The sequence below is a fragment of the Heptranchias perlo genome, chromosome 10 (assembly GCF_035084215.1).
Source record: "Heptranchias perlo isolate sHepPer1 chromosome 10, sHepPer1.hap1, whole genome shotgun sequence".
NCBI lineage: Eukaryota > Metazoa > Chordata > Chondrichthyes > Hexanchiformes > Hexanchidae > Heptranchias > Heptranchias perlo.
Window position 1 is genome coordinate 1588656 of NC_090334.1, and position 14960 is coordinate 1603615.

Genomic DNA, 14960 nt, shown 5'->3' on the forward strand with positions numbered 1-14960 from the left:
GATGAGATAAAGTATGAGGGAGGAGGCTCGTGTGGAGCAAAAACAACGGCACAGACCAGTTGAGCCGAATGGCTTTTTTCTGTCCTGTACATTCTGTGTAATTAATTTTGGATTGATACAGGGCTATGTGGAGAGAGCGGGACAGTGGGATTAGTTTTGGATTGATACAGGACTATGTGGAGAGAGCAGGGCAGTGGAATTAGTTTGGGATTGATACAGGACTATGGGGAGAGCAGGGCAGTGGGATTAGTTTGGGATTGATACAGGGCTATGTGGAGAGAGCAGGGCAGTGGAATTAGTTTGGGATTGATACAGGACTATGGGGAGAGCAGGGCAGTGGGATTAGTTTGGGATTGATACAGGACTATGGGGAGAGCAGGGCAGTGGGATTAGTTTGGGATTGATACAGGGCTATAGGGAGAGAGTGGGACAGTGGGATTAGTTTTAGATTGATACAGGGATGTGGAGAGAGCGGGACAGTGGAATTAGTTTTGGATTGATACAGGGATGTGGAGAGAGCGGGACAGTGGAATTAGTTTTGGATTGATACAGGGATGTGGAGAGAGCGGGACAGTGGAATTAGTTTGGGATTGATACAGGGCTATGTGGAGAGAGTGGGATAGTGGGATTAGTTTTGGATTGATACAGGGCTATAGGGAGAGAGTGGGATAGTGGGATTAGTTTTGGATTGATACAGGGTATGGGGAGGGTCCGGGCAGTGGGATTACTTTTGGCAATTATTACTGATAGGCAATGACACACTCATGAGATGTGGGCTGGTGTTTGTGGGGTGGGGGAGGTTAGGCTGGTGTTTGGGAGTGGGAGAGACGTGGGCTGGTGTTTGGGGGGTGGGGGAGGTGTGGGCTGTTGTTTGGGGGGGTGGGGGAGGTGTGGGCTGGTGTTTGGGGGGGTGGGGGAGGTGTGGGCTGGAGTTAGGAGGGTGGGGGAGGTGTGGGCTGGTGTTTGGGGGGGTGGGGGAGGTGTGGGCTGGTGTTTGGGGGGTGGGGGAGGTGTGGGCTGGTGTTTGGGTGGGTGGGAGAGGTGTGGGCTGGTGTTTGGGTTGGGGGGATAGTCTATCGGTACACGGGGGGGTGGTCTAAACCCCTGGGTCTACCCAACTTTCTCCGCCACACTCCCGGCCACGGGAGACAGATTGTCCATACTTCCCTTCCCCTCTGCTATTCTGCTGTAACCATTGACACCTCCTCTGGACCCACCTTTTGTTTCTGTTCTGACAAAAGGTCATCGACCTGAAACGTTAACTCGGTTTCTTTCTCCACAGACATTGCTTGACCTGCTGAGTATTTCCAGCAATTTCTGTTTTTATTTCAGGTTTCCAGCATCCGCAGTATTTTGCTTTTGATTCTATACTTGTCCTGTTATCACCCCCTTTTGCCTTGCACTTTTTGTCATTTTTGTCATTTTTGTCATCCTTTTTGTCATTTCATCGCTCCTGCCCTCCACCCTATCACAGACTTTGCGAAATGTTGAATGTTGGCCCAGGACACCAGGAGCACTTGCTCTTCTTTGAATAAGCCAGATAACTTGAGCAGGCAGGCAGGACCTCGGTTTAACGTCTCATCTGAAAGACGGCACCTCCGACAGTGCAGCACTCCCTCAGTACTGCATTGAAGTGTCAGCCTGGGTTTTGTGCTCAAGTCTCTGGATTGGGGCTTTAATCCATGACCTTCTGACTCAGAGGCGCAACTACTGCTGCTGAGCCAAGCTGACACACAATAATTTGCTTCTGTAAAAGATAGCTGCTCCGTACTGTTAAACATGCTTTTATTTCGTTCACATAGTGAGTTGCTGCCCCTTTAGTCCTGTACTGGTCCTCTCTTTCAATAGCCCCAATGGGGATTGGTTAAATGGAAGTAAAATTCCAGATATCTGGCCTCCTTCACGCTTCCTCTCTCTCTGATTGCACAGGTGATCGGATACAAGGGGAACTGCTGGCATGATCCTTTAATTCTGCACCCATCTGTTTGGACGTGAATATGAGTATTGAGATCACATGTCCAACTACAGTGTCCATTTCTCATTTTTTATTTACTAATAATAAATGCAATAAACCACACCTGGATTCCCAATAAACCACACCTGGATTCCCAATAAACCACACCTGGATTCCCAATTAACCACACCTGGATTCCCAATTAACCACACCTGGATTCTGAATTAGCCACACCTGGATTCTGAATTAGCCACACCTGGATTCCCAATTAACCACACCTGGATTCTGAATCACCCACACCTGGATTCCCAATTAGCGCTATTGGCCCGCACCGGTCTCTCTATATGATTCTCCACATTATATAGCTATGTTATACAGGTGTACAATGGCCAGTGCTCGAGGTGCAGTGCCCCTTTAAGACGCTTTATTGGTGGGTTCAAGCCCCGCCCCCTCGGAGCCCGTGAGGAGACGCGCATGCGCGGTGCTTCCCGTGTGCATAGCAACCGCAGCACAGCGGCGGCCGGCGGAGGATGGTGAGTGTCGGTCCCCGGGCCCCCGGCCCCCCCGCGGTATTACTATCCCCCGCGCCCCGGCTCCTAATAACGCGGACTTTTCTCTTTTCTTTCTCTAGGCCAAAGCGACCACCATCAAAGAGGCTCTGGCCAAGTGGGTGAGTAGCAGCCGCCCGACACTCAGCGACCCCCGGACCTGGTGAGAGAGACAGATCGGCCCCAGGCCCCCGCAATCGGTGCCACCTCTCCCTTTCTGGCCCCATTTACCCCTTTCTGCCCCCCTTTACCCCTTTCTGGCTGCCCCCTTTACCCCTTTCTGGCTGCCCCCTTTACCCCTTTCTGGCTGCCCCTTTACCCCTTTCTGGCTGCCCCCTTTACCCCTTTCTGCTTGCCCCCCTTTACCCGTTTCTGGCTGCCCCTTTGCCCCTTTCTGCTTGCCCCCCTTTAGTACCTTTCCACCCCTATTCAGCCCCTTTACTCCATTCGGCCCATCGTGCCTGTGCCGGCTCGCTGAAAGAGCTACCCAATTAGTCCCACCCCTCTGCTCTTTCCCCATAGCCCTGCAATTTTTTCCCTTCAAGTATTTATCCAATTCCCTCTTTGAAAGTTATTATTGAATCTGCTTCCACCGTCCTTTCATGATGTGGAGATGCCGGTGATGGACTGGGGTTGACAATTGTAAACAATTTTACAACACCAAGTTATAGTCCAGCAATTTTATTTTAAATTCACAAGCTTTCGGAGGCTTCCCCCTTCCTCAGGTGAACGATGTGAAAAAATTTTTTTTCACATCGTTCACCTGAGGAAGGGGGAAGCCTCCGAAAGCTTGTGAATTTAAAATAAAATTGCTGGACTATAACTTGGTGTTGTAAAATTGTTTACAACCGTCCTTTCAGGCAGTGCATTCCAGATCATAACAACTCCCTGTGTTTTTCCTGATCTCGCCTCTGGTTCTTTTGCCAATTATCTTAAATCTGTGTCCTCTGGTTACTGACTCTTCTGCCACTGGAAACAGTTTCTCCTTATTTACTCTATCAAAACCCTTCATGATTTTGAACATCTCTGTAGGTATACAGTGATGATCCCCAGGGATCGATTTTTTTTTGATATACATTAATGACTTGGACTTGGGTGTACGAGGCACAATTTCAAAATTTGCAGGTGACACAAAACTGGGAAGTGCAGTAAACAGTGAGGAGGACAGTGATAGACTTCAAGAGGATATTGACAGGCTGGTGGCATTGGCGGACACGTGGCAGATGAAATTTAACGCAGAGAAGTGCGAAGTGATGCATTTTGGCAGTAAGAACGAGGAGAGGCAATATAAACTAAAAGGTACAATTCTAAAGGGGGTGCAGGAACAGAGACCCAGGGGTATATGTGCACAAATCTTTGAAAGTGGCAGGACAGGTTGAGAAAGCGGTTAAAAAAGCATAAGGGATCCTGGGCTTTATAAATAGAGGCATAGAGTACAAAAGCAAGGAAATTATGATGACCCTTTATAAAACACTGATTCAGCCACAACTGGAGTATTGTGTCCAGTTCTGGGCACCGCACTTTAGGAAGGGTCAAGAACCAGAGGCTACAGATTTACATAGAAACATAGAAAATAGGAGCAAGAGTAGGCCATTCGGCCCTTCGGGCCTGCTCCACCATTCAAAATGACCATGGCTGATCGTCTAACTCAGTACCCTGTTACCGCTTTTTCCCCATATCCCTTGATCCCTTTAGCATTAAGAAATATATCTATCTCCTTCTTGAATACATCTAATGACTTGGCCTCCACTGCCTTCTGTAGTAGAGAATTCCACAGGTTCACCACCCTCTGAGTGAAGCAATTTCTCCTCATCTCGTTTCTAAATGGTATACCCCGTATCCTGAGACTGTGACCCCTGGTTCTGGACTCCCCAGCCATTGGAAACATCCTCCCTGCATCTAGTCTGTCTAGTCCTGTTAGAATCTTATATGTTTCGATGAGATCACCTCTCATTCTTCTAAACTCTAGTGAATATAGGCCTAGTCGACCCAATCTCTCCTCATACGTCAGTCCTGCTATCCCAGGAATCAGACTGGTAAACCTTCGTTGCACTCCCTCTGGTCTGAAAAACAACCGTTCACCACTACTCTTTGATTTCTGTTCCTTAGCCAATTTTGTATCCATGCTACCACTGTCCCTTTAATCCCACGGTCATTAATTTTGCTTACAAGTCTACTATGTGGTACTTTATCACATGCCTTTTGAAAGTCCAAATACACAACATCAACCGCACTACCCTCATCGACCCTCTCCGTTCATCAAAGAACTCAATCAAGTTAGTCAAACACGATTTTCCATTAACAAATCCTGACATTCATTTATTTTCCAAACGTCAATTAATTTTATCACGGATTATTGTCTTTACAAGTTTCCCCATACCGACATTAGGCTGACTGGCCCGTAATATCCCTCTTCCTTTTTTTGAACAGGGTATAAAATTTGCAATCTTCCAGTCCTCCGGATAGGATAGGAAGATTGTGGCCAGGACCTCCTCAATTTTTACCCTTATTTTCTTCATTAACTGAGGATGCATTCCATCTGGAACAGGTGACTTTTCTACATTGAGTACTGCCAATCTTTTAAGTACCTCCTCTTTAACTATTTTTATCCTGTCCATTACCAGCACTACCTCCTTTACTGCTACATTGGTAGCATCCTCTTCTCCAATGAAGTCAGATGCAAAATATTCATCCCCAACATCGCCCGTCTCTGCCCTTTTTCTTACCCCTTTCAGCCCCCTTTCGTACCCCTTTCTGCCTCCTTTACTCCTTTCTGACCGCCTACTTCTGTAACATTGCCCGGCTCCGCCCCAACTCAGCTCATCTGCTGCTGAAACCTTCATCCATGCCTTTGTTACCTCCAAACTTGACGATTCCAATGCTCTCCTGGCCGGCCTCCCATCTTCCACCCTGTATAAACTTAAGCTTATCCAAAACTCTGCTGCCCGTATCCTAACTCGCACCAAGTCCCGTTCACCCATCACCCCTGTGCTCACTGACCTACATTGGCTCCCGGTCCGGGAACGCCTCGATTTTAAAATTCCCATCCTTGTTTTCAAATCCATCCATGGCTTCGCCCCTCCCTATCTCCGTAACCTCCTCCAGCCCTACAATCCTCCGCGATCTCTGCACTCCTCCAATTCTGGCCTCTTGCGCATCCCCGATTTTTATCGCTCCACCATTGGCGGCTGTGCCTTCAGCTGCCTAGGCCCTAAGCTCTGGAATTCCCTCCTTAAACCTCTCCGCCTCTCTACCTCTCCTCCTTTAACAAGTTCCTTTAAAACTTACCTCGTCGTCCCCTCAAATATTTGACACTGATAATGGTCCTGTGAAGCACCTTGGGATGTTTTACTACGTTAAAGGCGGTATATAGAATCATAGAAAGGTTACAGCACAGAAGGAGGCCATTCGGCCCATCGAGTCCGTGCAGGCTGTATGCAAGAGCAATCCAGCTAGTCCCACTCCCTCGCCCTCTCCCCATAGCCCTGCAAATTTTTTCCTTTCAAGTACTTATCCAGTTCCCTTTTGAAGGCCATGATTGAATCTGCTTCCACCACCCCCTCGGGCAGTGCATTCCAGATCCTAACCACTCTCTGTGTAAAAAAAGATTTTCCTCATGTCACCTTTGGTTCTTTTGCCAATTGCCTTAAATCTATGTCCTCTGGTTCTTGACCCTTCCACCAATGGGAACAGTTTCTCTCTACTCGGTCTAGACCCATCATGATTTTGAATACCTCTATCAAATCTCCTCGCAACCTTCTCTGTTCCAAAGAGAACAACTCCAGTTTCTCCAGTCTATCCACGTAACTGAAGTGCCTCATGCCTGGAACCATTCTAGTAAATCTCATCTGCACCCTCTCTAAGGATCCCGTATGCTTTTTTAACCTCTTTCTCAACCTGCCCTGCCACCTTCAACGATTTGTGCACCTATACCCCCAGATCTCTCTGTTCCTGTACCCCTTTTAGAGTTGTGACCTCTGGTTTATATTGCCTGTCCTCGTTCATCCTACCGAAATGTATCACTTTGCATTTTTCTGCGTTAAATTTCATCTGCCCGTGTCACCAGCCTGTCTATGTCCTCTTGAAGTCTATCACTATCCTCCTTACTGTTCACTACCCTTCCAAGTTTTGTGTCATCTGCAAATTTGGAAATTGTGCCCTGTACACCCAAGTCCAAGTCAATAATATATATCGAGAAAAGCAGTGGTCCCAGCACCAACCCCTGGGGAACACCACTGTACACCTCTCTCCAGTCCGAAAAGCAACCGCTCACCACTACTCTCTGTTTCCTGTCACTTAGCCAATTCTGTATCCATGTTGCTACCGCCCCTTTTATTCCATGGGCTTTAATTTTGATGACACATGATGGTGCAAGGCAAGGAAGATGGTGATGGGACAAGTAAAGAAACAATAGATGGGTCTAGAGGAGATGTAAATGGCAACAGCAGAACCATTACCAGCACCTGTCTTGAAAAAAATGGGAGCAGTAGTTATGATCTGAAGTTAATTGAAATCAATGTTGAGTCTGGAAGGTTGTAAAGTGCCTAAACAAAAGATGAGGTGCTGTTTCTTCAGCTTCCGTTAAGCTGCATTGGAACAGTGTAGGAGGCCGAGGACAGAGAGGTCAGAGTGGGAGTGGGACAGAGAATTAAAATGGAAAGCGACCGGAAACTCAGGGTCACACTTGTTCAGCAAAGCAGTCACCCAGTCTTTGTTTGGTCTCCCCAGTGTAGAGGAGAATTCATTGCGAGTGGTGGATACAGTATACTAAATTGAAAGAAGTGCAAGTAAACTGCTGTTTCACCTGGAAGCAGTGTTGGGGGCCCTGGATGTTGGGAAGGGAGGAGGTGAAGGGGCAGGTGTTGCATCTCCTGCGCTCGCACGGGAAGGTGCCGTGGGGAGGAGAGCGGGTGTTGGGGGTGATGGAAGAGTGGACCAGGGTGTCGCGAAGGGAGTGGTCCCTTCAGAATGCTGAAAGGGGAGCGGAGGGGAAGCTGTGTATGGTGTTGGATGATACGTTGTATGTGGAGGCTGGTGGGATGTAACCTCTGTTCAGTCCACAAGCGTGACTCTGACCTGCCGGCCGCTTGCTGTTTTAATTCCGCATCCCCCTCCCACTCTGACCTTTCTGTCCTCGACCTCTTACACTGTTGCAATGAAGCTCAATGGAAGCTCGAGGAACAGCATCTCATCTTTTGTTTAGGCACTTTACAACCTTCAGGACTCAAAATTGATTTCAATAACTTCAGATCATAATTACTGCTCCCATTTTTTCAAATGTAAGGAATCTTACAACACCAGGTTATAGTCCAACAAATTTATTTTAAAATCACAAGCTTTCGGAGATTATCCCCTTCGTCAGATGAATGAGTGAAAAGGTTCTCAAATCGCATATCTTATACTATGCTGGGACAGCATCACACCAATCAAAAGGTGTCGTTGTTATTCAAACAGGCCAGTCACAGAGAACAGCACGTCCCAGTACACTGGATATACATTGTGTCAATTACACAGACAGGCAGAAAGAAACCCAAAATGGCAGAGAGAGAGAGAATATATTAAAAAACATAATTTTTTTCCCCCTTTTTGCTGGTGGGGTTACGTGTAGCGTGACATGAACCCAAGATCCCGGTTGAGGCCGTCCTCATGGGTGCGGAACTTGGCTATCAACTTCTGCTCGACGATTTTGCGTTGTCGTGTGTCTCGAAGGCCGCCTTGGAGAACGCTTACCCGAAGATCGGCGGCTGAATGTCCTTGACTGCTAAAGTGTTCCCCGACTGGGAGGGAACCCTCCTGTCTGGCGATTGTTGCGCGGTGTCCGTTCATCCGTTGTCGCAGTGTCTGCATGGTCTCGCCAATGTACCATGCTCCGGGGCATCCTTTCCTGCAACGTATGAGGTAGACACCGTTGGCCGAGTCACAGGAGTATGAACCATGTACCTGGTGGGTGGTGTCCTCTCGTGTGATGTTGGTATCCGTGTCGATGATCTGGCATGTCTTGCAGAGGTTGCCGTGGCAGGGTTGTGTGGTGTCGTGGACGCTGTTCTCCTGAAAACTGGGTAACTTGCTGCGAACGATGGTCTGTTTGAGGTTGGGTGGCTGTTTAAAGGCGAGTGGTGGAGGCGTGGGGATGGCCTTAGCGAGGTGTTCGTCGTCATCGATGACATGTTGAAGGCTGCGGAGAACATGGTGTAGTTTCTCCGCTCCAGGGAAGTACTGGACGACGAAGGGTACTCTGTTGGTTGCGTCCCGTGTTTGTCTTCTGAGGAGGTCTATGCGATTCTTCGCTGTGGCCCGTCGGAACTGTCGATCGACAAGTCGAGCGTCATATCCCGTTCTTACGAGGGCGTCTTTCAGCGTCTGTAGGTGTCCATCGCGTTCCTCCTCGTCTGAGCAGATCCTGTGTATTCGTAGGGCCTGTCCATAGGGGATGGCCCATTTTTTCAGATAGCAAGTGCTGGCAATGGTTCTGATGTTGCCATTTACAGCTCCTCTAGACCCATCTTTTGGGTGAGGACAAGGGGACCCTATCGTGGTTCTGGGAGGGAAGGGAAGGGGTGAGGGCAGAAGTGCAGGAAATCGGACGGACACGGTCGAGGGCCCTGTCAACCACTGGAGAGGAATCCTCAGTTGAGGAAGAAGACGACGTATCTGGAAGTACTGGTGTGGAAGGTGGCACAGTCGGAACAGATGTGATGGAGAAACTGGGAGAATGGAATTAGAGTCCTTACAAGAAGCAGGGTTTGGTATCATGGGCTGGGTAGCGATCAGTGGCTGATTCTCCGCACCCCATCCCAAGAGTACCAAGCTGCATTGTGGAGCCCAGCTAACACTGCACAAACTGGAGATGGGTGTCTTGGTACCATATATAATATAAGCATTGGATTCAGTGTATATATTTGAATGGAAATTTTGACGACCTGTACACACTTACACGTGCCCTGCCTGGTAGCTCATACCACTGTTTCTCATGTATTCTGGCAGGGTCCAAGGGGCGGCCTTATTTTGAATCCTCTCTGTTGCTATCAAATTGACAACTAACAGGGTAAATATCCAACCACCTTTTACCTCCTCGCAGTTGCCATCTCTCCAGTAGATGACTGCTGCTGCTGGTGAGTGTGCTTGAATGGACATCAGGTGAGAACAGGATCAGGCTTAGCTGGGATGCCCTTTCACTGTTGACACCGAGCCACATAAGGAGATATTAGGACAGGTGACCAAAAGCTTAGTCAAAGAAGTAGGTTTTAAGGAGTGTCTTAAAGGAGGGGAGAGAGAGAGAGAGAGAGAGAGAGGTTTAGGAAGGGAATTCGACAGCTTAGGCCTAGGCGACTGAAGGCTCGGCCGCCAATGGTCGACTCCAATGGAAAGAGGGGTTGCGCAAGAGGCAAGATTTGGAGGAGCGCAGAGATCTCGGAGGGTTGTAGAGCTGGAGGAGGTTACAGAAATAGGGAGGGGCGAGGCCCTGGAGGGATTTGAAAACAAGGAGGGATAGTAACAAATGATTTGTCTCAAGAACAGAAATGATGACAAGGTTGGGTGATTCATGATTTTCAGGAGGAAAAGTCCGGTGAGAAGGCAGCTGAAGCTTTGGAGGTGAAGTTATACGGCCAGGTCCCACCTATTGAAAAGATGGATGCATCCCTCTCTACTTTGAGTAATTGCGAGTAAGTTTTACCAGGTGGAATCTTGAGCGCTTATTTACACGTCTTGCTTCTACCAGTCTTTCTTTCCTTAAAATGTATATTTTTATGCTGAAAACCATAACGTCTCCAAGGTTTCTCCTCTTCTCTCTCCCGCAGGCCCTGATTGGGGTTGGGATATGGTTCTACTGGCATTGCTTATCTTGCCGAAGTGGGCATTCTTTATCTCTGAGCCGAGGCAAATTCTGTTGGGCTATTTTATCACGAGGAGTGTCACAGTGAAGTCTGATCGTGCCCCCTGATGTGTATGCATATCCACTTTCAGCCATCAATAGGGGGCAGGAACGCTGGCTGATTTCACCCCCAAACCCAGGAGTACTGAGGCTAATTGTAGCACCCCATTCACCACCCTGCTTGAGGTGGAGAACCTCAGTAGAAATTAAACCTGTTAGCACTCAAATCCTGATCAAAAATCAATTGTTTATCGTAATCAATATTGTAAACCCTGGATTATAAAACACCCCCGGCACTATCCGCACACCTATTTTTTTGGAACAATTTCTGTTTTGGTTTAGAAAACAATTGTTCCTTTCTCCTTTTCCCTCAGTTCCCCATTTGCACTCTCACAGCAATTGGTCTTGGAAGCACAAAATTATCAATACCAGAAAATGTGTCTTCATTTCTTTTCTTGGTATTGTAACTATCCAAACTCAATACAAGTGTCCTCTTGGAAATGTAGTCAGGAATTCTTGGGCTGTCTGATAAGACTGGTGGTACAAACTCTTTTGGTCAATTATCTTTGCAAATGTCATGGCGACTAGAGCAGGTTAGAGGCTGGGTATTCTGTGGTGAGTGACTCCCCAAAGCCCCCCCCCACCATCTACAAGGCAGAAGTCAGGAGTGTGATGGAATACTCTCCACTTGCCTGGATGGGTGCAGTTCCAACAACACTCAAGAAGCTCCAGGATAAAGCAGTCCAGTTGATCGGCACTCCATCCACTGGTTTAAACGCCCACACCCTCCACCACTGGCGCACCGTGGCTGCAGTGTGTACGATCGACAGGATAAACTGTCACTTAGAAAGTCACGGACTAATCAAGGACAGTCAGCACAGATTTGTTAAGGGGAGGTCGTGTCTGACTAACTTGATTGAATTTTTTGAGGAGGTGACAAGGAGGATCGATGAGGGTAGCACAATTGATGTAGTGTACATGATTTTAGCAAGGCTTTTGACAAGGTCCCACATAGCAGATTGATCAAAAAAGTAAAAGCCCATGGGATCCAAGGGAATGTGGCAAATTGGATCCAAAATTGGCTCAGTGGCGGGAAGCAAAGGGTAATGGTCGGGTGTTTTTGCAACTGGAAGGCTGTTTCCAGTGGGGTGCCGCAGGGCTCGGTACTAGGTCCTTTGCTTTTTGTAGTATATATTAATGATTTGGACTTAAATGTAGGGGGAATGATTAAGAAATTTGCGGATGACACAAAGCTAGGCCGTGTGGTTGATAGTGAGGAGGAAAGCTGCAGACTGCAGGAAGATATCAATGGACTGGTCAGATGGGCAGAAAAGTGGCAAATGGAATTCAATCCAGAGAAGTGTGAGGTAATGCATTTGGGAGAGCAAACAAGGCAAGGGAATACACAATAAATGGGAGGATACTGAGAGGTGTAGAGGAAGTGAGGGACCTTGGAGTGCATGACCACAGATCCTTGAAGGTAGCAGGACAGGTAGATAAGGTGGTTAGAAGGCATATGGAATACTTTCCTTTATTAGCCGAGGTATAGAATATAAAAGCAGGGTTGTTATGCTGGAACTGAATAAAACACTAGTTAGGTCACAGCTTGAGTAATGTGTACAGTTCTGGTCACCACATTACAGGAAGGATGTAATTACACTAGAGAGGGTACAGAGGAGATTTACGAGGATGTTGCCACAACTGGAGAGTTTTAGCTCTGATGACAGATTGGATAGGCTGGGGTTGTTTTCCTTGGAACAGAGGAGGCTGAGGGGTGATTTGATTGAGATGTACAAAATTGTGAGAGGCCTAGATAGAGTGGATAGAAAGGACCTATTCCCCTTAGCGGAGGGGTCAATAACCAGGGGGCATAGATTTAAACATAGAAACATAGAAAATAGGAGCAGGAGTAGGCCTTTCGGCCCTTCGAGCCTGCTCCGCCATTCAGTATGATCATGGCTGATCCCCTATCTCAATACCATATTCCTGCTCTTTCCCCATACTCCTTGATGCCTTTTGTGTCTAGAAATCTATCTAGCTCCTTCTTAAATATATTCAATGACTTGGCCTCCACAGCTTTCTGTGGTAGAGAATTCCACAGGTTCACCACCCTCTGAGTGAAGATATTTCTCCTCATCTCAGTCCTAAATGTCCTACCCCCTATCCTGAGACTGTGACCCCTTGTTCTGGACCCCCCCAGCCAGGGGAAACATCCTCCCTGCATCCAGTCTGTCTAGCCCTGTCAGAATTTTATGTTTCAATGAGATCTCCTCTCATTCTTCTAAACTCGAGTGAATACAGGCCGAGTCGACCCAATCTCTCCTCGTATGACAGTGCTGCCATCCCAGGGATCAGTCTGGTGAACCTTTGCTGCACTCCCTCTATGGCAAGTATATCCTTTCTTGGGTAAGGAGACCACAACTGCACACAATACTCCAGGTGTGGCCTCACCAAGGCCCTGTATAACTGCAGTAAGACATCCTTGCTCCTATACTCAAATCCTCTTGCAGTGAAGGCCAACATACCATTTGTCTTCCTAACTGCTTGCTGCACCTGCATGTTTGCTTTCAGTGGCTCGTGTACAAGGACACCCAGGTCCCTTTGTACATCAACATTCCACAATCTATCACCATTTAAATAATACTCTGCCTTTCTGTTTTCCTTCCGAAGTGGATAACTTCACATTTATCCACATTATACTGCAACTGCCATGTATTTGCCCACTCACTCAACTTGCCTAAATCGCCTTGAAGCCTCTTTGCATTCTCCTCACAACTCACGATCCCACCTAGTTTTGTCATCAGCAAACTTGGAAATATTACATTTGGTTCCCTCGTCCAAATCATTGATATATATTGTGAATAGCTGGGGCCCAAGCACTGATTCCTGCGGTTCGCCACTAGTCACTGCCTGCCACCCCGATAAAGATCCATTTATTCCTACTCTCTGTTTCCTGTCTGTTAACCAATTTTCAATCCATGCCAGTATATTACCACCAATCCCATGTGCTTTAATTTTGCACACTAACCTCTTATGTGGGACTTTATCAAAGGCCTTCTGAAAATCCAAATAAACCACATCCACTGGTTCTCCCTTATCTATTCTGCCAGTTACATCCTCAAAAAACTCCAGTAGGTTTGTTAAACATGATTTCCCTTTCATAAATCCATGTTGACTCTGTCTAATCCCATTGATATTTTCTAAGTGTCCTGTTACCACAGCCTTTATAATAGACTCTAGCATTTTCGCTACTACTGATGTTAGACTAACCGGTCTGTAATTCCCTGTTTTCTCTCCCTTTTTTAAAGAATGGGGTTACATTTGCCACCCTCCAATCTGCAGGAACTGTTCCATAATCTATAGAATTTTGGAAGGTGACAACTAATGCATCCACTATTTCCATGGCTACCTCTTTTAGTACTCTGGGATGCAGATTATCAGGCCCTGGTGATTTATTGGCTTTCAGTCCCATTAATTTCTCCAGCACTATTTCTTTACTAATACTAATTTCCTTTAATTCCTCCTTCTCACTAGTCCCTTGGTTCCCTAGCATTTCTGGGCAGTTATTTGTGTCCTCTTCCGTGAAGACAGGACCAAAGTATTTGTTTAATTGCTCTGCCATTTCCCTGTTCCCCATTATAAATTCTCCTGTTTCTGACTGTAAGGGACCTACATTTGTCTTCACTAATCTTTTTCTTTTTACATACTTATAGAAGCTTTTACAGTCTACTTTTATGTTCCTTGCAAGTTTACTCTCATACTCTTCTTTTTTTTTTCCCTTCTTAATCAATCTCTTGGACCTTTTTTGCTGAATTCTAAACTGGTCCCAATCCTCAGGCTTGCTACTTTTTCTGGCAACTTTATATGACTCCTCTTTGGATCTAATACTATCCTTAATTTCTTTTGTTAGCCATGGTTGGGCTGCATTTCCTTTGTGTTTTTGCACCAGAAAGGAATGTATAATTGTTGCAATTCATGCATTCGTTCCTTAAATGTTAGCCATTACCTATCCACTGTCATGCCTTTTAATGAAGCTCCACAATCTATCATAGCCAACTCACTCCTCATACCTTCATAGTTTCCTTTGTTTAGATTTAGGACCCTAGTTTCGGATTGGACTACTTCACTTTCCATCTTAATGAAGAATTCAATCATGTTATGGTCACTCTTCCCTAAAGGACCCCGCACAACAAGATTATTAATTAACCCCTTCTCTTTGCACAATACCCAATCTAGGATAGCCTGTTCCCTGGTTGGCTCCTCAACGTACTGGTCTAAAAACTATCTCTTACACACTCCAGGAATTCATCCTCCACAGTATTATTGCTGGTTTGGCCAGTCTATATGTAGATTAAAGTCACCCATGATTACTGTAGTACCCTTGTTACATGCATCTCTAATTTCCTGTTTGGAGGCCTATAGACAATTTCCACCAGTGTTTTCTGCCCCTTGGTGCTTCTTAACTCCACCCAGACTGATTCTACATCTTGATTTTCTGAGCCAATATCCTTTCTCACTATTGCTCTGACTTCATCCTTTACTAACAATGCCACCCCACCTCCTTTTCCTTTTTGCCTGTCCTTCC

General features: G+C 46.7%; 1 protein-coding gene across 1 annotated transcript in view; it reads left to right on the plus strand.

The window, feature by feature from the left end:
• Window positions 1–2425: 2425 nt before the first annotated feature.
• dnal1 (dynein, axonemal, light chain 1) overlaps window positions 2426–14960 on the plus strand; it is a 41334-nt gene continuing 28799 nt past the window's right edge. The window contains exons 1-3 of the mRNA XM_067990957.1: window positions 2426–2487; window positions 2586–2624; window positions 10057–10166. Coding sequence (XP_067847058.1) covers window positions 2485–2487; window positions 2586–2624; window positions 10057–10166 — 152 coding nt within the window. The 5' untranslated portion in view covers window positions 2426–2484. The remainder of the gene's footprint in view (window positions 2488–2585; window positions 2625–10056; window positions 10167–14960) is intronic.